The 20,790-nt window shown below is 40.1% G+C and overlaps 1 protein-coding gene across 2 annotated transcripts in view; it reads left to right on the forward strand.

Moving 5' to 3' along the window:
* The window catches only part of MARCHF3 (membrane associated ring-CH-type finger 3), a 166,363-nt gene that overhangs the window by 113,056 nt on the left and 32,517 nt on the right, over positions 1-20,790 (forward strand). For both annotated transcript variants that reach the window (XM_060761991.2, XM_060761992.2), the window contains 2 exons: positions 3,998-4,247; positions 11,588-11,792. In XM_060761991.2, coding sequence (XP_060617974.1) covers positions 4,054-4,247; positions 11,588-11,792 — 399 coding nt within the window. In that variant the 5' untranslated portion in view covers positions 3,998-4,053. The remainder of the gene's footprint in view (positions 1-3,997; positions 4,248-11,587; positions 11,793-20,790) is intronic.

The raw sequence follows: 20,790 nt of genomic DNA on the forward strand, positions 1-20,790 counted from the left end.
GGGGCATAACCCATTTCTACATGCTTCATACAAAAAAAATTAAAAAGCTTCAGCAGCCACTATATGGATAGGATTTTATGATGTAGAAGTCCTTCTATACATTGACATTGCGTTACTCAAAAGTCCTTCTGAGAACATGCATTTTTGATTTCTTTTCTTCAGAGTTCAATATGTGCTATTTATTATTTGTACCAAAAGCACATTGTATGGACTGTTTTGTGATGAGGTATGTTTGGGTGAGAAACTGAAAATAAACTCAACAGTTGAAAATAGGCAGGTTGAGTTTCAGAGTTTCCACCAAAATTTCTACCTGTTTTTGTTTAGTTTTTCATATGCATGTTTAGATGGCTACTGTTCATTCAGATGACTCATTTCATTGACAGAAGGTTTCCAGAAATCAGACTAATTTGAAATCAGGGTGTGACAGATATAGTGCTGGGATGTGACCTCTTTTCAAGTGTCATGTCAGCCATGAAGTTGCTCAATGGACTCAGCTAAGCAGCTTCCCACCCCTAGTTTGCCGTGTTCTAGATTTGGGGATGGAGGGTGATACTGATAGTGACTTGCTTTACTGTTCTAAACATCGTAAACGCAAAGTATTCAACCAGTTAAAAGTAGTACTTCTTCCATTTTTTGAAAGAAGAAGTTGTGTGGAGGGGTGTTAAAACACTGTATGCCAAACTGCCCACACATCACCATAGGCTCTCCTTTCTCTTTCGACCTGTTCAGTCTTTCTCTCCTTTTTAATTAGTAGCCACAACAGCCAAGAGTTTGGTGCACTTTGATATTTTGCCCTTTGTGCATTATGTGATAGTAAAGAAACACTCCCTTAAACTCCTCAACTGGATGATGGATGCTTTTGTGAAGGGATGGATGGTCACTTTATGCAGAATGATAATCTTCCTGCTGTACATAATGAGGTCAGTGAAGCAGCGAGCAAGGAAATGTATAATTCTGTAGCCCGAGTCTGTAAGCACAGCACTGTCTAGGCTATTTAAGTTTAATGAGGCAGCTATTGTGCTGCTGCATACTCTCGTTGAACAGTCTCAGCATGTATTTCAAAACTAAAATGTAGCTCATAATCCATGTCCCTCTGCGCACTCCTTTGAGAGGCTGTGGCTCCTATTCTCATAAGTCTGCATTCTTCTCCTTCCCTTTGTGTGCTAATGGCATTGGAATTAGTCCATTTGCTTCGTTTTCATTGTAAATGTAGATCACAACGGTATTGCATTTCTTTCTTGTTCTTTGAGCATTGGAACTACTCTGAAGTAGTGCTTACACAGCATCCATGTTCTGTAGGGACTCTATTCACCTCCATTGAATGCATCCTCAAGCATTCGGGGTTTTTGTCTTTCAACTATTTTCTAAGAGTGCAAACATATGTCCTGTGCATGGTGCAAATAGTTTTTTCTTTTCTCATAGCTTTTTGGCAACTTTTGGGAAATGTCACTTTATATTCAGTTTAATTAAACAAAAATTAACTGAGGAAGTTGACTTATAATTTTTAAAAGAATTAAATTAAGTTATTGATAACCTTTTAATTGGGAGGCAGTGCTAAGGACCTAAACAGTTTTGCATTCATTAACTGTTTTTTTATCCAAAGCCCAGATCTCTTGAATTTGCAGAGGGAGGATACTTTTTGCTTTTCATTCGTTCCTTAGGGTTGAGGACACAATGTCCAAAGCACTTAGTTCATATGCAGAGTATGATAGTAAATTTAATTCCAAGTTAAGCTAACAGCTAGTAAGGGTGTGTTAGAAGTGGATAACCTTTACTGAATCTTAATACTTCATCATACTAGAGAATGAATCCACTTTAGATCCAGTTTCTGCCTCCTGCAGAATTCTAGGGTTTGTAGTTTAATGATGCTGTTAAAGGCTCCTCCCCAACCTACAAACCCCAGAATTCTGCAGGAGGCAGCAACTGGATTTAAAGTGGATTCATTGTTTAGTGTCATGAGATCCTAAATTATTATCTTGTTTCCTATGAAAGCTCCACATCTATCCCGAAAGTTATTCTTAACCGAAAGTTATTCTTAACTTTTTAGGGATTCATGTGGAAATCAGCAAGATAAAGAAAGTGGGCATGTGGGAATGAAATTGTAAGAGGGGGAGAAGGGAAGGGAAGATTCTTTGGTGGGATGGATGAGAAATTGGGTTTTGGAAAACTTGTATCACTTTTCTTCTCTCTAGAACTCAAGAGTGAGGATTGACAATGAAATGCAGAATGGTATTTCTCAACTTCATTCTAGTTAAGCTTGTAGCTCAGATGTGTAATATACATGAAAATAAAAATTTAACTGAATGATTAAAGTTTTTAACTTTCAAACAGAAATACAATCAAATAGTGATGGGACTGAACAGTCAGTTTCCAAAAATGAATGAATGAATGTGTGACTATTAGATAACACTAGAACCATCTAGTCTAGATAAGCCTTTATGTTGTCATTCTATTTAGGTTTTACACTACCTAATAAATATGATTTTTCCTTTACACTTAGTTGCTACATGGCCTCAACCTGATTCCTCGACCTGATACTCATCAGGTGTCTGAGACTACAATCCCTATGTTGGTTATTGTGATGCAATTTTTAATCCAAATTGTGGGAGACAACAGGTTGGGAAAGGACCAGGGATGTTACAATTTTCCTACTAGTTCTCTGACAGAGAAAATGCCTAAGACAATGGATTAGTTCATATTTTCTAGTAACGTATATTTCTTCTGTATGTATATGCATACTTGGATTTTGTGTGTGTGTTTGTGTGTGTCAGGAGTGACTTGAGAAACTGCAAGTCGCTTCTGATGTGAGAGAATTGGCCGTTTGCAAGGATGTTGCCCAGGGGATGCCCAGATTTTTTAATGTTTTATCATCGTTGTGGGAGGCTTCTCTCATGTCCCCGCATGGGAAGCTGGAGCTGACAGGGGGAGCTCATCCTCACTCTCTCCAGATTCAAACCTCTGACCTGTGGGTCTTCAGTCCTGCTGGCACAAGGGTTTAACCCATTGCTCCACTGGGGATAAAGTCAGGCCCCCCCAAATTGTCTGCAAATGCACCCAATAAAAATACACCTGATGCAACACAATCATGTTTCTGTAGCGTGTCTAGAGAAAGGCAGCATGACATATACAAGGATCATAATGTGCGATTTTTTCACCCTCCCCTTTAACTTCATCATGCAAGAAAGATGATTAATACACACAAAATAGCACTAAGGGGTGGGGGGAAACCCTCTCTCAGTAACGGTTGGATTTGGTGTTATGCTCTGTGCTTGATGATGTAATGCACTTAGCAATAATGGATTATTTTCTCTCAGGGATTTCAAGTTGATTGTCTACTTTCTCATGTAAAAACTCAACTTACTTTCTGGCAAGAGGCTGGTGCGGAGTCACAAAGTGATCGCAAACTCGTTGTCTTTTGCATTGCATGACTGGCAAAAAGAGATGTGGGGGGAGAGACATAGATAAAAGATTTCTCTGTTTTCATTTTTCATTTAAAGTCTGTAGAGAGGAGTACAGCTAGAAAAATTGCTTTAATATATGTGTGTGTGTGTGCATATATCTATTTCACAGAGATGCAATCTCAGTACCCCATAGGATTTTTAAGGCTACCCTTCCCTTGCCAATATCTGTATTCCTTGAAAGGGGGAGAAGTCTCCTATTTTCAAAGAGAATCAATAAGACAGTGTTGTATATCAAGGGGCTGGCTGCCTTGTTATTAACAACCCTTGCTTTCCTTCCCATCCACTTTCTTTTTTATTATTATTATTATTACTACTACTACAAGAAATTGTCCTGTTCAGGTTGTACTGAATTTTAATGACTAAGATGTTGGTGGGAATATATATATATATATATATATATATATATATATATATAAAAGATGTTGGTGGGAAATGTGTGTGTGTGTATATATATATAAATATATATTGCCTGCTTTCTCTCCCTCCGAGCAGCAGCGCTGTCTTCAATAAATTGTTTTCTAATCTTTTTTTCCTAGATGGAAATCCTGTATGAATGTGGAAGCCATTAGCAGAGTAATTGCTGTCTGTTACCATGACAACCAGCCGCTGCAGTCACCTGCCCGAAGTCTTACCAGACTGCACCAGCTCTTCCGCGGCTCCGGCAACAGTGAAGACTGTGGAGGACTGTAGCAGCCTTGTGAATGGACAGCCGCAGTATGTCATGCAAGTTTCGGCCAAGGACGGGCAGCTGCTGTCAACGGTAGTGCGGACCCTGGCCACACAGAGGTACAGTAGCCACGACCCGGAGGGACAGACCCATATCCTCCTTGAGCCGTATCGGGGAGAAAGTGCTAAGAAGGAAGGGGAGCTGGATTTAGAGAACTATACCGTGCTTCTATTGTTGCGTTTGGGTCTTTCTATTCATGAAGCAGGGCAAAATCCTCTCTCTCATTCAATTCGAGTGACCGTTCTGCATCTTCCCCTTCTCCGGATGGGAAGTCTCACTCACCAGCTTCATTGCCTCCCTCCTTCAGAGTTTATCTTTTGATTCTTAGTCTCATTTCGAACTTTCCATACAATGAAACTTATCCAACCTCCTGCAAGGAAGGCAGGTGAGGGAAGAAAGCGGATGAGCCATGCAGGTGGCCAAGTGAGTGAGACGCTTCAAATCCTTTTGGATTGGGAAAAAGAAAACTTTAGTAATGATACTTCTCTGCTTACTACTTCTCAGGGAGAGTAATTGCTCTAGTGAGTGCATTGAGTGTGTGTGTGTGTGTGTGTGTGTACGTGCGTGCGTGTACGGAAGCAAGTGCATTGAGAAAAGAAGGGAGAGAGAAAGAGACAGAATCACTGTCATGTTGTGGACTGAACATTGTGAACCCCTTTTTCCCCCAAATTTGCAAAGCATGGGTGCTGAGTCTCCCTTTCCAATGTATATTCAAAGATTGGGTCTTGGGTGCTCGCTGTCGTGTTGCATGCAGTTTTTCCATGGATGACAGGCACCTGTTCATCGTTCTGCAATTAAGCAATGTTTTCTGTGTGTGTTTGTCTTGTGCTTTCTTTGTTTGTGGTTCATTTAAAGGTTTTCTAAAAGGCATAGCGATGGTATAACCAAAATCAACCAAGCAGACATCCAGCTTATGAGTGTCCATAGCAGTGATATAAAGAGATATCATTGTATTGGGGAAAGAGCTAATTTGTACAACCAAAGTGTGAATTTGTGTATCTGTGTGTGTACATATGTGTTTAGCTGTTGCTTGTTTTTAATATAAGACTAGATGGGTGATTGGGAAACTCCTGCAGAGAGTTGGTACCTTGATATAAAGTTAGGTATGTCGAGATGTATACTGCAGTCATATTTTTAAATTCATGGATTTGACTTGTGATACTTTCCCCTCCCTAATCGGCTGGGTGTGGTTTTTAAATATGCATTCATTCATTCATTTGTATGTTTCGTTTGCATCTACTACACTGACTCCCAAGTTAATGAGAGCAGCGTCAGTGTTCAGTGTTGCAACAGCAACCTAAGGCATGGATGGGTACAGCACAGCCTTGGGAATATCTGGGGACTCCAGTTGCACTTCTTTGACCCTCAGCTCCTCTAAACTGCTCAGTTTACCCTATTCTCCACCCCTCCCCCTCAAATAATTAATTCTCCTATTAAGTAAGATTCAGCCCCTGCGAAATCTCAAGGGGTAGGTTAGGCTGAGAGAGAATGCATGAACAAAAGCTGCTGCCAGGGATATGTGACTGAAGGGATATCTGGACCTCCAAGCCAGCATTCAAGCTATCAGTTTCCCAGTCAGGCATTCCATGGTGCAATTGGCTCCAAAGGAAATAAAGAATGAATTTGCTAAGGTATTGATATGATTGATAGATAGATTTTAGGCCTGTTTGATCAAGAAAAAATTTGTTTCTAAATTCGATTCTTAATTGGGGTGTTTTTTTGTTTCGATATTTAAAATATTTACAAAACTTTCCAAAAAAATGTTTTGTTATTTACGAATTTTCGTTATTATTTACAAAACATTTTAGAAAAAAAAATTTTCTTGATCAAACAGGCTAAGTGTGAATGTTGCAGTAATGGTCACCTTGATTAGCATTGAATGGCTTTCTCCCACCCTGGACATTCCATAGATATAATATTAGATGATATATAACTCACCATTTGCCTAGTTTCCAACAGACCTCTGAGGATGCCTGCCATAGATGTGGGCAAAATGTCAGGAGAGAATGCTTCTGGAACATGGTCATACAGCCCTGAAAAGTCACACAAGCCGGATGGCGCGCGGAGGCCGCTTGTGAGCCCGCGCGCGCCATCCAATGGGCTCCGGAGGAAGAGGAGGAGCCAGAGCCGGATGGCGTGCGGAGGCCGCTTGTGAGCCCGCGCGCGCCATCCAACGGGCTCCCTCCGGCTCCTGCGCCCCCCTCCTCCTCCTCCTCCTCTTCCTCCAGCTGCGAGGAAGAGGAGGAGGAGGAGGAGGAGGAGGGGGGCGCAGGAGCCAGAGCCGGATGGCGCGCGGAGGCCGCTTGTGAGCCCGCGCGCGCCATCCAACGGGCTCCCTCCGGCTCCTGCGCCCCCCTCCTCCTCCTCCTCCTCCTCCTCTTCCTCCAGCTGGGAGGAAGAGGAGGAGGAGGAGGAGGAGGGGGGGGCGCAGGAGCCAGAGCCGGATGGCGCGCGGAGGCCGCTTGTGAGCGCGCGCGCGCTATCCAATGGGCTCCGGAGGAAGAGGAGGAGCCAGAGCCGGATGGCGCGCTCAGCAGCAGCCTCCATGCCATTAACGAGCGGAGCTTCAGCTCGTAAAATACATGGGGCTGCTGCTTCGATATTTTTAAACCCTTCCGGGTTTAAAAATATGTTTTGATATCGCTTCGGATATGCAAAAAATAACGATTTTAATACGAAATAACGAATTAACGAAACGAAACCGACAGGCCTAATAGATTTATCTTGAATCCAATGGAGGATATAAATGCAATAAATAAAAAAAACCATTGTGTGAATGATTTGCTTGCTTTGATATTAATTGTAAGTCAAAACATATGGCTAACGAAGAAAATAAGTGTACATGCTGGGTAAAAATGTGAAAATATAAAAAGGTAGTGTCTCTATCTTACTATGTGAAAGGATTAATAAATTAATGCATAATCGAGAGAAGACAGAGGTGCTCCTGGGTCAGTCAAAAAGCAGATCTGGCAATAGGGAGTCAGATGTGGTCCCACTCCCCCTGAAAATGCAGGTTCACAGTTTGTGGATACTCCTGGATTCAGCTCTGCATCTGGGGCTCCAGATATCTGCATGGACCAGGAGTGCTTTTCCATAGTTAAAGTTAGTGCGCCAATTGTGCTCATTCCTGGCGAAGTCAGATCTGGCCATGGTGATACATACCTTTATTCATCCCGGTTGGACTACTGTAATGTACTCTATGTGGGGCTGCCTTGAAAAGTGCTCAGAAACATTAGCTGGTTAAAAGAGCAGCAGCCTGATTGGGGCTGGCTTACAGGGAGCATACAACAGCTCCACTGACTGCCAACATGTTTCCAGGTATAATTCAAAGTGCTGATTTTGGTCTACAAATCCTCGTATGGCTCCAGTCCAGGCTATCTGAACAGCCGTATCTCCTTCTATAAACTTGTTAGACATCTATGATCAACTGGGGAGGGACATCTACAATCAACTGAAGAGGGTCTTTTTGGTGGCTGCTCCCAGGCTATGGAACATGCTTCCAAGAGACCAGAATGGCCCCATCCCTGCTGGGCTTCCTCAAGCAGATCAAGACATTCCTGTGCCAGTAGGCATTTGGAGAAGGATAAGGAGCACATTGCTGGGGAGATTGAATGTGTGTGTGTGGGGGGGGGGGGGTAAGTGGTGTGGTTTGTGTGTTTTAAAGTGCATTTTCATGGAATGTATCATATTTTAATTGTATTTTAACCTAACCCACACAGTATTGTTTTTTTATTGTTGTATTTATTTTGTTTTACCTGCCTTGAGTCCCCCATGGGGAAAAAGATGGGGTATAAACAAAGTAAAAAAATAAATAAAAATAAATAAAGACTGTTGTATACCAATTATGTTATGATTGGGTGAAAAGAAGACTGAAAGGACAATTCTCTCTAGTCACACATTTGCATTAGTATGGGTTAAAGATATGGATTGAATTAGGAAACAGGATTTCAAATACATGTTGAGTATTCCTTACCTGAAATGCTTGGAACCAGAAATAGTTTGGATTTGGGATTTTATTTTATTTTATCTCATTTTGCCCAGGGAGGTTGGGATGGATTTCATTTGTATATACATACATACATACATACATACATAATAAGGGATCTTGGAGATGGAACCCAAAGCTACACATAAAATTCATTTATGTTTCATATATAATGTAATTTTGTACCCTACATTTTAAAAAGTTATGCATGAAACAAAGGTTGTGTACATCAAACCATTAGAAAGCAAAGATGTCACTCAGCTTCTCAGCCACCAGTGGATCGTTTTGGATCTGGGAATATTTGGAATTCAGGATAAGAGATCTTAACTTGTTTACTGAAAAAATAATAATTCTAAGAGTAGACAACTGTAAGTGATGTGTGACCAATTTTCACACATCCTCCTGCCTATGGGCCATACTATTCTGGTGCACTAGTAGTGAAAATGTGACACTTCTAGATGAAGAAACTGGAAATACATCTCAAGGGGATCAATGGTTGCAAATTATTTGGGCCAGTATATGCTTTCTACATCTTCTTCTGGGAATAAATAAACTCACCCGTTGAACACTTTTGTGGATCTTATTGGTTCCTCCTTGATTTTCACTTCTAGCTGTTTTTTGGCATTTTATTGGTGTTTTCGCGGTTGGGTGAGCTCTAGGAGACAAGAAAGTAAACCACCACACTTTCAGATATTTTAACATGGTTTGAATCATTTGTCTAGCCAAGAAAAACTCCTCCACATTTGGGAGAGAGAGAAATTACAACTTTTTTTAAGATTCGGGAGATGTGGGGGATCACAAAAGTGGGGGCCTGGCGGCACCATGCTAAAGAGTTTCGGGTTTCCATTCTGGACAGTGAAGCTTTTTCTGATCCATACGAGCTGGATCTCAGTTGGAAGGACTGGGACAGATCTTGTGCCTGAGACCATGGGAAGCCATTGCATGTGAGAGGAAGCATCATGGGACTAGATGAGATTATTGGATTTTGTTGTCTATGTAACTTTGTAAATAAAATTACTTTAAGAAGAAGAATCAGAGTAGCACTGGTGGCTGAGCTGAATCCCATTGTATCCTGCAAAACCACTAATTATCCCCTTTCCTAAGAAGGGCAGGAAGCAATCTCTTAAAAGACACACACCTTTCTCCTGGTTTACCATTGGATAACCTGAGCCCAAGAAGGAAATCAAAGACATGTTAAAGAAGAGATTGAACTATTTGATATAGTTGGAAGAAGAGAATATTACAAACAAAAATGATGCAACATGGACGGGGACAGTGGACAGTTGTGACATAATGAAGAAATAAGAGAATAAGGAAATATAGGGGACCATTCTATGTGTTAACTACAAAAGTTATGTCAGGAAATAGATTTGTAATCTCAACAGGATGATGACTTTTTTATATAACAACAGACTTTGTGCTTTGGTCTACAGCTGACATCTACATAGCATGCCTCTCTAGAGCATATATAACAGAAACATTGTTCCCAACAACTGTGAAATGGATACGGTTGTGTCTTATATCAGAGAAGAAACATTTAATACAGAGTCCTGCTTCTCTTAATAAAGTTTTGGTGATGTCTGGTGTGGTTTTGAATTTATTCTTCATGAATAATCATGTAGTAATTAATATGGAAATCGAGTTGAAAATACTTGATCTGTTTAACCTAGCAGAAAAGAGGCAGAGGATGCATATAAACATATACTACAAATATCCTAGAGAAGGGGAAATTATTGGTCCTGGAAGGGGACCTTTATCAGCCTCAGCCAGTGTGTGCCAATGAGCTCTATTTGGAGAGGCCATTGATCCACTTCACATTGAATTATCTTAGTCCAATAAATCATGGCTTCTTGGGACCAAGAGTAAATGTTGTGGCCCATACAGCTTCCTCCCCTTTTCTCTCTGTCTTAATGCAATACTTTCAGAATTTGTTTAGTCACTATTTCCTGCTATGTACACACCAGGTGACTTAAGGTTTGATTACAAATCAGGATGACAAACTAAGGTTTGATCCTAATTTCTATACTCGATTTCTACTCTGGTCTCTCTTCATATTGTATACATTTCACTCATACATACATATATACACACACACATACACACACGCACAATCCTGGTTAGAGCTTAAATCAGAAATTTAGAATTAACTTGGAAAAAAATTCTGACTTGCAGAAAAAAAGAGAAGGAGACTAGGATAGAAAAGCTGCAGAGGTCTTTCTACAGTCATAGAACTATGATTCAAGTTTAATTGCCATGGTTCCATCGAATAGATTCCTGGGTTTTGCAGTTTAGGGAGTTTTTTTGGAATTCTGTAATAAACAGAACTAATACCTTTCTGCAGGATACTATTTTCTGTATGTTATAAAAAGATGGTCATGAACTTGAGGATCTAAAAATACAGTCAATGTGATTACCCAAGGATTTCATAGAATGCAATCATGGCAGTTAATGTGGAATCAGAGTGCTATAAATGCATGGTATGAAAAGGTTCCTGGAAAAGCAGTTAGTATTAGATGCAGGTATAAGATTCATGGAACAAGGAAAACGAGGATGTCAGTGGAAGATGAAATCATCCAGCCACCTGCTCTGATACAGAACCATGCACATGAAGATGTTATTGCTTTAGTGTCTTCTGCTGTAGCCATAACACTGGCCAACACACATTTTTGGTGCCTCAAATGTTAACCCTGTTTTTGGGTATATCTGATACTGCTGATTTAAAAAAAAGGCACCAGTTTTCCTCTATCAGCTCTAGTTTTTGAGATACAGAACATATGGCATCTATTAGTCTTCATCTACTCAAGATAACCATATCTAAGAAGCTAGAGCTGACAGGGCTTATCCAATGCAATTTGCTGAATCAGTGCTCCAAATAACCCCAGAAACAGGCCTAAAAAACAAGACATCAAGATTTTTTTTGTCGGGTGTGATAGAACTCTGGAACCTTTACCAGCCTGATGTGAAATAAAACAAAAGTTTTAAAAAGTTATGTGTTGGCCAGGAAGTGCCAAAAATAAAATGTCCTCCAAATTTCTGGAAAAGTTCCCTTCATAAATTGCAGCAATGGAGTTTCTGCCGTACTGTAGAATACCTATATCTTTGGGCAGGGAGTGGTTCATATTCTACAGTATAATTGGTACCTGTTATCTGTGTTTGGAAATAAGAAGAAATGTGTCCTTAAGCAAAGTAAATCACTATGATTTGTGTTACATGGTATGAGCATGGTTAGCTTGGCTGGCTGGCTGGTACTAATTTTCTGCTAATTCTTATGCTCTGTTGTAGCAAGAGTGCAAGGGCTTTGAGGTATGGGTATTAGTTAGACTGTATGGCAGTGAGTTTTATCAAAGAATCTTTAGGTTCCTTCCATCTTATGACTCCAGGCCTAACCCACAACCCTTCTTTCTTGTCTTGTAGTCCTTTCAATGACCGGCCCATGTGCAGGATTTGCCACGAAGGCAGCAGTCAAGAAGACTTGCTTTCTCCCTGTGAATGTACAGGAACCCTGGGGACTATTCATCGCAGCTGCCTGGAGCACTGGCTGTCGTCTTCAAATACCACTTACTGTGAACTCTGCCACTTCAGGTTTGCAGTAGAGCGCAAACCGAGGCCGTTGGTTGAGGTCAGTAAATGGGGCATGTCCTCAAAAGCTTAGCTTTAATGATGTATGTTTTACACCAGGATCACAACAGTTTTGCAGCTTCGATGAAGCAAAAGAAAAGCACGGCATCTGGGGTGTTTAGAAGACATGGGGAGAGGGGGGAGGAGGGCAGCAGGAGGGCAACAGTAATTAAAACTTCCATATTTCAGCAAAGAACCTGAGTGAGAAAAGTGGAACTGATGGTTTGGCTTCTTTGGGGGCTTCTGTACACTTTTTATTTGCCCTATTTATGGATTGTTTAGCACACATATGGACGCTCTTTGATTTATTAATGATTTTGTGGAAAATAAATTTACAGAAGATGAAAAGTATCATTCATGTGGAATCGCAAGTATAGAACCATCTATTTTGAAAAGGCCTCCTACAGAGATTGTCTGATGCTAATTTTTTAACATTTGTAATAATTGTTGCTGCATCTATTCCTTCTCAAACACTAGACAGTTGTTTTCTACTAGTCATTTACAAGTTGAGACTTACTAGCTTTTAAAAATGAATTTGGCTTTTAATAAAATATCAATATATATAGTCTCTTGGCTGCACCAATGTTCATTTCTTCTGAAATATATTCAGATCACTTTTTATTTTATATTTGAAGAGTTTGAACATAGATCAGTGATGATGAGAGCTCAGATGAGAGCTGTTTTTCTATGAGCCATAAAAGATACCTGTAAACTTGATAACACAGAAATAAACGTGATTACAGTAGGGTCTCCAACATAAATGGGCCGGCAGAATGTTGGATAAGCGAAAATGTTGTATAATAAGGAGGGATTAAGGAAAAGCCTATTAAACGTCAAATTACATTATGATTTTACAAATTAAGCACCAAAGACATCATGTTTTACAACAAATGGACAGAAAAAGCAGTTCAATACATGGTAATGTTATGTAGTAATTACTGTATTTACGAATTTGGCACCAAAACATCACAATGTATTGGAACAGCTGTGTATCCGGGTGGAAGGCAGACTGCATTGGATGAGCGAAGGTTGGATAAGCAAAACTCTACTATAATTGCTGTGTTGACATTATGGTCAAAATCACCATACTAGTGAAGCATGGTCTCCTCCACTCTACTTTTGGAAGGCAGTGGAGATTGCCTATTTTGCCTAGCGTCTTCCTCCTTGCTGTATAAGTACTGGTGAGTGGTTGGGTGTGGGTTCACTTCTTGAAGGAAGAAAAGTTTGGAAGGAGAACAAGTGATACCCCTCCTGTTTCTCTTCCTTACAAGAGTATTTTGCCCCCATAGTCATTGTGAGTGGTGAGGAGGGACCTAGCCTAGCTGACAAAAACAGCAACAAGGCAGGGTGACTGAAATGAAATTTCTAGCATCAGGAGAGAGGTAACTGCATTCGTTTGTCACAAGAGAAAAGCAGCAACGGCTCTAGTGGAACCTTTAAGGCTGACATGTTTTATTGGACATAAGCTTCATTGCGCTCCAGCTCATTTCATCAGATGCATCAACATGCCTTGCTGTCTGCTGCTACTGCTCCTCCCCAGGCATTTTACTCTGATGCCGTTTGACAAAATCTTTTGGCACCCTGTGAACTAAAAACCCATTGTGGCTACAGGTTTTGGATATGGATGAGCACTTAGGTTTAGATAACAAAGTTGAAGTTCCATTGTGATTGAGCCTCTATGAATCAAACCCCCCAAAAATCAGCCAAACACGCATAATTTTCAGTAAACTACAACACTTTCAGGAACAAAAATAACCTCTATAAATCTAGGGGCAACAATTGGGTAGAATAAATAGGTTTTAGGACTCCGTTTATTTCATTTTTCCCTTTTAGGATTGGAGGCTCATGAAAACGTTCTTTGCACAAATGGGAAGTGACATTTTTTGAGGACTGATAGTGACAGGCTGAGTTGAAATTGAAAGCTAGCCCCTCTAGATTTAGTGAAGCTTTGCTGTTTCATCATTCTGTTGTGAAATGAACATTTATTTTGCCAAAGACTGAGGAAGCAGAGAATGGATAGAAGGAAGTAAGACAGATATTTGTGTCTGTATGTTCACATGAGATAAAAATGAAAACTAGCTGGAAGTAAATCCAGGAACATAGCTCACATCGCTAGTCACTTTTTTAAAAATGCTGCCTTCCCAGCTGTCCTTTTTCTCTAATAAGTCTTTATCTGGTAGTTTAAGACTTGCCAAATCTTCCTTATCCTCATTTAAACCAGAAGTATATGTCAGATAAAGCCAGTTGCTGTGAAGAAAGACAGTAAATGAAGACTTGAATGTCAAATAATTATGTATAGAATTTTACAAAGCAAATATTTAAGGGATGTATTTTAAATAAGTGTATCTTGAGCTATCTGAATGGGGGCATATGTTTTTTTTCCTATTGTGCCAGGAATTTGTACCGTATTTGTACCCATTGGCTACAATTGTTTTATTCTTTCATGGAAATGCAGCAAGAACCTGCAGTCAGTGGTTTGTGGACCATTGAACGCTATTTTGAGTAGCACCACTTTGAAGTAAATGAGCAAGAAATAAATAAGATAAATCTACTTATAATAGGAACACATCTCAAAATACATGTATAAGACCTACTATTCTGTAGCTCCAAACCTTTCATCAAATCAGACATCTCCTATTTGTAATTCTTCTTATAGAATCATTGAGTTGGAAGAGATCATAAGGGCCATCCAGTCCAACCCCCTGCCATGCAGGAAAATACAATCAAAGCATGCCAGCATCTTCTCAAAAACCTCCAGAGAAGGAGACTCCATTACACTCTGAGACACCATATTCCACTGCCAAACAACTCTTAATATCAGGAAGTTCTTCCTAATGTTTAGGTGATATCTCTTTTCCTGTACTTTGAATCCATTGTTCTACTATGTCCTAGTCTCTGGAGCAGCAGAAAGCAAGCCTTGCTCCATCTTTAATAGGAAATCCTTTCAGATATTTAAACATGGTTGTCATGTTTCCTCTTAAGCTTATCTTTTCCAATCTAAACATACCTAGTTTCCTAAGTCCTCCTCATCAAGCATGATTCCCAACATTTTACCATTTGGTTGCCTGAACATATTGGCATTTGTGTAAAAATTGAGGGTATGTCAAACTACTTTCTAATTATGTGGTGGTCGTGAGTTCCTCCTACCATTGCAGGATGGAGCATGCAGGGACTCTTTCTGGGCCATGATCTACCAGGTACATATCTGTCAATAAGTAGAGTGCCCCTCCATTTTTTTCCTCAACTGAATGAACTATGAACTGATTGGTTTTAATAGAGTTTATGGTGATATAATGGGAAAGTAGATGTATTTGTATAGACCTTTGTTGTTATGACTTCCTTTAAAATAATTTAAGACATATGGTGACCCTAAGGTAACATGAGCTTTTCTTGGCACAGTTCGTACTGAGAAGGTTTGCCTTTCATATCCTTTGAGTCTGAGAGAGTGGCTTGGTCAAGGTTATGCTGTGTGTTACCACGACCATGTGGCGTCTCGGAGTCTTAGTCCAACACTGAAACCACTACATTAGACTGGCTCTCTTCTATTAACTATACCTTTTAGTTAATATAAAAGAGGACTGCTGTGACCCACTTATTGTCATGGCCAGACCTGGACAGAACACATTGCAAGTAATTACACAGTATTTTCTGTTGGTATGGGGTTCTGTGTGGGAAGTTTGGCCCAATTCTATCATTGGTGGGGTTCAAAATGCTCTTTGATTGTAGGTGAGCTATAAATCCCAGCAACTACAACTTCCAAATGTCAAGGGTTAGGGTTAGGGTTAGAGTTCACCACAACGTGAGGATCTGTATCAAGGGGTCGCGGCATCAGGAAGGTTGAGAAACACTGCTAGAGTAAAAAGTCGCTTGGAGGTCATTATCAAAGTAAATTCCTTTTTAAAAATAACTTTCCAAGTAGAACTTTAATTTTCTTTGTGAGAAGCGAGATTTGTTGCAATATGAGACCTGACTGTGCACTGCCATTATCTCATTCCACGAAACAAGTGGGCTGCCAGCTTCAACCTGTGGCTTCATCCTCTCAATTTTTATGTTACAATAGAATATTCAGATCACATTTGTTGAAGCAAATGTTGAGCACAGCCTTTTAAACAGTGGGTCATTATTGTGGGTTCTTTTTCAGAGTTCCACAGCCTAACCTTAGATCTTTTAAACTTGTGAGACAATAATCCTAGAGCAAAGTCATGAGGTCAGTGAAATATTCATAATTATGAGGAAACCAGATGCTAAAAATTCAGATGCAAGGCATTTCAAGATATTTTGATCTTCTCATTGATAAAGAGGCATATTTCTCTTCTCTCTCCCTCCCCGCCCTTTCCCCTTTGTAGGAGAGATTAGATTTTATAATTTCTTTCTTTTTTCCTGTTAAAAGATCATGGTGCCATAGATAAGAATTGCACAGGCAATAGAAAAGAGACTGAATTCTTCAGGCTGTAATACAAAGCATATCTCCACAGTGTCGTTTCAGTTATAAAAATGTAAAGTGAGCAAGCATTGAGAAGGTATGCCTGGCTTTATATTATTGCAATAACAGTGAGCATCCTTTTAAATGGGCAATAGAGTCTCTGCATGCTCTATCAGGCTCATGCCGATTTTGGCTTTCTACGTTTTTTCCAGCTGGATTCTCCAGAAGGACTGTGGAATTAGTCCTTTCTCCTCCCCTCTCACATAACAATGCTCTGTTTCCTTTTCTAATTTAAGGAAAACCATAATCTACTAAACCAGCAAACTATGGTTTGCACTTGCCCTTGAAAACAGAATTAGAAGCCAGGATCAATTCTGTTTGACTCACATGACTAACATCAATAAATCCTTGCTGTAAAATAATCAATCCCAAAATATCAGCACAAAAGAAATAATTGGTAGTTCAAGCACACTCTGACAGCATAACAGTTAGAATGAGTCTGTATTTGTGTACTGAAGAATTACAATGTTAGTATAATGGTAATGTTAACTTAAAACAGAGACAATTGCCAGAATTGTGCCTGTGAAATGTGCTAGCATGACTGCATGCTACTTTAAAAGTGGAATGAGATGCTCACTGCCTCTAGTTGAGATAGTCAGCATCTGCATTGGCAAGGTGTCACCCCAAAGGCCATTTAACCATCAAAAAAGGGTGAGGGGAACTCAAGCAAATGTATTTTTGCAACTAGGTGCTAAGAGATGTCACTTTCCTGGCTCTCCACCAAATACAGGCATACTCCATTGAGACGCAGGATAGCAACATCTCCCTTCATTGCCCAGCTGCAAAACTATAGCTGGCTTCTGTTTGGATGCCATTCCTCCAACTGCTGAATGGCCATGGGGCACATTCTTCTATTGATACTGCCCTGTAGATGGAACATTATATTCTACCAGCTGCCATGTGGGATCTTGGCCAAGGTGTGCTACGTTTTGTGGATAACATGATCATTGTTTTCGAACACACATACACAGTTAGGTAGAGCATGGACATTTAACTTGGGTAGGGAGCCAGGAATTCAGAAATTCCAAGTCAGGCTTTTTCTATCAGAACCACCGTGTATGCTTTGTTTAGCTCCTGTAGCATAGTGAGTAGAATATTCCAATCTCAGCTCACCATAAGAGTCCCTAGGTGACACTGGGCCAGCTGCCAACTTACCTTATTATAAGCTATAAACATGTGTGACACGGGAACCACAAATGTTGAGAGAGGAGAATATGCATATCTGCTGAAATAAATATTAAAGCCTCTTCTTCCAACAGGTCCAATATCTTAAAGACTGTAACTTTGTTCTAGTGCTGCTTATTGGCTTGTAGTCAAGGTGCGGAGAGGGAAGTGCTTAGCTTTGGCCCTATCCAGTGTGGCTTTCCTCATGTGGAAAACAACTAATTTAAAGAAGCAACTAATCCTTCCACATGGTTAAGTTTCTCTTCCATCCCGGACTCTAGTCCAGCATCATTCTTTTTTTTTTTTTTACTTTTGATTATGGAAGGATGTGACTATGAATGATAATGGGCACTGCAGGCAAAATTGCATTCACATCTGTTATCTTGTATTTTTCTCACATGAACAGATAAATCTGAGAATTCATTAGCCAATACAGATGCCATGGCTTTCATTCTTACCCCTTTCTGTCACATTAATATTGCTGCCATCGAAACATTGTCTGTGGAAATGCATCCAAAATCCTGTATGAAAAGTGAAATTAAATCCTATTGCTACTCCTTACAGCAGAAAATCCATTGAATCAATTGCGGAATAGTTAGCCAACAAATACGTAAATCCCAACATTTCTTTGGTTTCTTCTACTTGAGAATAATAAGTAGAGTTACATAAAATTGTAGAGAATTGTAGAGTTACATAAAAAAAATAGAACTGTAGTATTTGTGGTATGCATCCTCTGAATGAAAGGAAATGAAATTGGCAACAGGATGATTTTCTGCTTTGCATTTTTGTGTGAGTAGCATAATAAAACTTCTAGAAAATTTCAGCACCGTGATATGGATCACAAGTCAAGAAATGGATTGTTTGGAGTATTTCCACAGACTTTATCAGATAGCACCAAGTGAGTGGTTTGTGGGTTATAATTTAGATGTTCTCATCAAACAAGGCATTTAGATATGAATTTGCTTGTAGAGTTTTATTCCCAGTGCTCATTCATGCCAAAATGAAAAGTATAACTGCGGATTACTGTAGAAGTTACTACTCTGTTCTTTCGACAAGGATTTATGTTAGCTTTTACTGGAGCATAGAAAGCTAGATGCTATTTTAAAAAAAATGGGAATGCTACTGCAGTCTATAAAATACAAAGTTGCAATATAAAAATGCATGCCAGTATTCCAGTATTCCCCACTCAATAGATAGATAGACAGACAAACAGACAGACAGACAGACAGATCAAGCCATCCAACCATAGAGTGGGCATGTGTGTGTCAATCCTGTGTAGATTTGGGCTGAGGCCATAATACTGCATTAGAAAGAACTTGTTACTATATTTTAACCAGTCACTCGACAGCTGTGATGTTGATACAAGTGAGAAGAAAGCATCTTGAGGCATGATAGGATTAAGATGAACTTGCTACATAACTGAAAGCTTTCTGAAGCCTCTTAGTGAAATATGAATATCATCTGACTGGATCCATACCATACTGAGCTTTGAACCATCTTCTTTCCTGTCTTTTGAGATTCCTTTTGTGCATCCCACTCTTCTACCATTCAGCAAAGCAGGAAGTTTGTATCCTGTTACTGCAACAGAAGGCCCAAAGCTCTTTGACACAGTTCACAAAGAGATCACTGTCAAGGCTTAGGAGGGAAAGGATTTTAGGTGTGTAATCAACAAGACGAAATGGACCATTGGCTTTAAGAGCTAAAGGAGACTAGTGCCTGTTGCAGCAAAGAAGGGGAAACTTCATTATACTCTCCTGAGGTGGCTGAAAGCACTACTGAAAGATTTATCTTATTTTCTTTCTTTCTTTTAAAAGCTCATTCCGAAGATCAGAAATGAGTGCACTGAGAGACATTAGATCAGTGGAAAAACTATGGTTCTCAGCTAGAACAAACAATGTGAAAGGGCTGAATTTCCTGTACAGCTTGCTCTCTAAAGTAATCTGTGCATTTGTAGAGGTATAGTCTTAAACAACCCAGTTTCTGGGTTTTACATCATAGAGAAAAATCCAGCCATTTTAATTTTAATTTTAATTTCATTTTTTAAAATATGTTTATTGAAATTTTGCATATTTTTTAAAAAAAACTGAAGTGAAAAAGAGAAAGTGGAAGAGGAAAGTGAAAGAGAGAGAAAAAAAGGGGGGGGGGTTCACTTCTGGTCCTCTTCATCATGGTTTCTTCTTCCCTTTCTATCCAGTCTTTGGTTTTCATGTGTTGATGTGGGCTTCACCTTCTTGTTTCTTTCCCTCTTTGAGCAGTCTTTATTCCATTCTGTTTGTCTAGATCAGACATGGCAAACTTTTTTGCCTTGGGGACTCATTGTGGGCCCAGCTGAGAGGTCCAGGCCAGGAGGGAGGGCAGCTTGGCACGTATTGGGGATATGGACCTGGGAAAGGAATGGGGCAGGGCATTGCCCAGGTCATCCTCAGGATGTCCTCCTGGATGGATAGGGCTGCTCATCCCATTCTTGTGTCAGGAGGAAAAAAAGACATGTGGCGACTGCCCCAATCCTCCTCCCCTGATCTTTGGGCTGTCCTCTTGGCATTATGCCGGGAGGAGAGCAAGAAAGACAGTAGCTGAGAGTGCTCCAGTGGCCTCTCAGCCACTACATGCCTTCCTCAGGCCATCCTTTCACCATAAGGATGGGGTCACTCACACTGTCCATATGTTGGGAGGAGGGCAAGACATGCAGTGGCTGAGAGCGCTCGAGAGGGCTCTCAGCTACTGTGTGTCTTCCTCTCCCATACTTTCTGTATAAGGGCCACCATGTCCTGATGCCGAAAGGATAGGGAAAATGAGGAGGGCCTGAGGTAAACACCCAGGGGGGCACATCTGGCCCCAGGGTCTTAGTTTTCCCATGCCTGATCTAGATCATTATTCTTATTTCTTGTAGTAAGTATTACCTCACCGGGCTCCAATCGGTTTCTTTTTTCCATGTTCTTTGGTGTTTTGCCAATAACTCTTAATTTGTCCGTATTTCATATTTCTAGGACTTTTCCTATACATTGTTGTGTAGATGGTATTTCTTTTAGTCTCCAATTCCTTTCATAAACTATTCATAAACTATATCAGAAAGCATTTTTATGATGTATGTGTAACAAATAGAAACCGATGGTGTGTATTCAGGGGATAGAACAAGAGGAACCCTTCAAAAGTCAGAGTGTTAGACGTCTCATGATAACGGAGGCATATATTACTTTTAGCAAGACAACATGAAGTCTTAAAGAAACTGAGGCATCCTGCCTAAGGGCATTTCCACTTCAGAGCATCAAAAAGATTGTGTGTGCTCAGAAGGTATTTGAGGTTTACAAAAGGAAGAAAACACAAATATAATATAGTTGCTAAAGTGGCTGCC

The sequence above is a fragment of the Anolis sagrei genome, chromosome 2 (assembly GCF_037176765.1).
Source record: "Anolis sagrei isolate rAnoSag1 chromosome 2, rAnoSag1.mat, whole genome shotgun sequence".
Taxonomy (NCBI): domain Eukaryota; kingdom Metazoa; phylum Chordata; class Lepidosauria; order Squamata; family Dactyloidae; genus Anolis; species Anolis sagrei.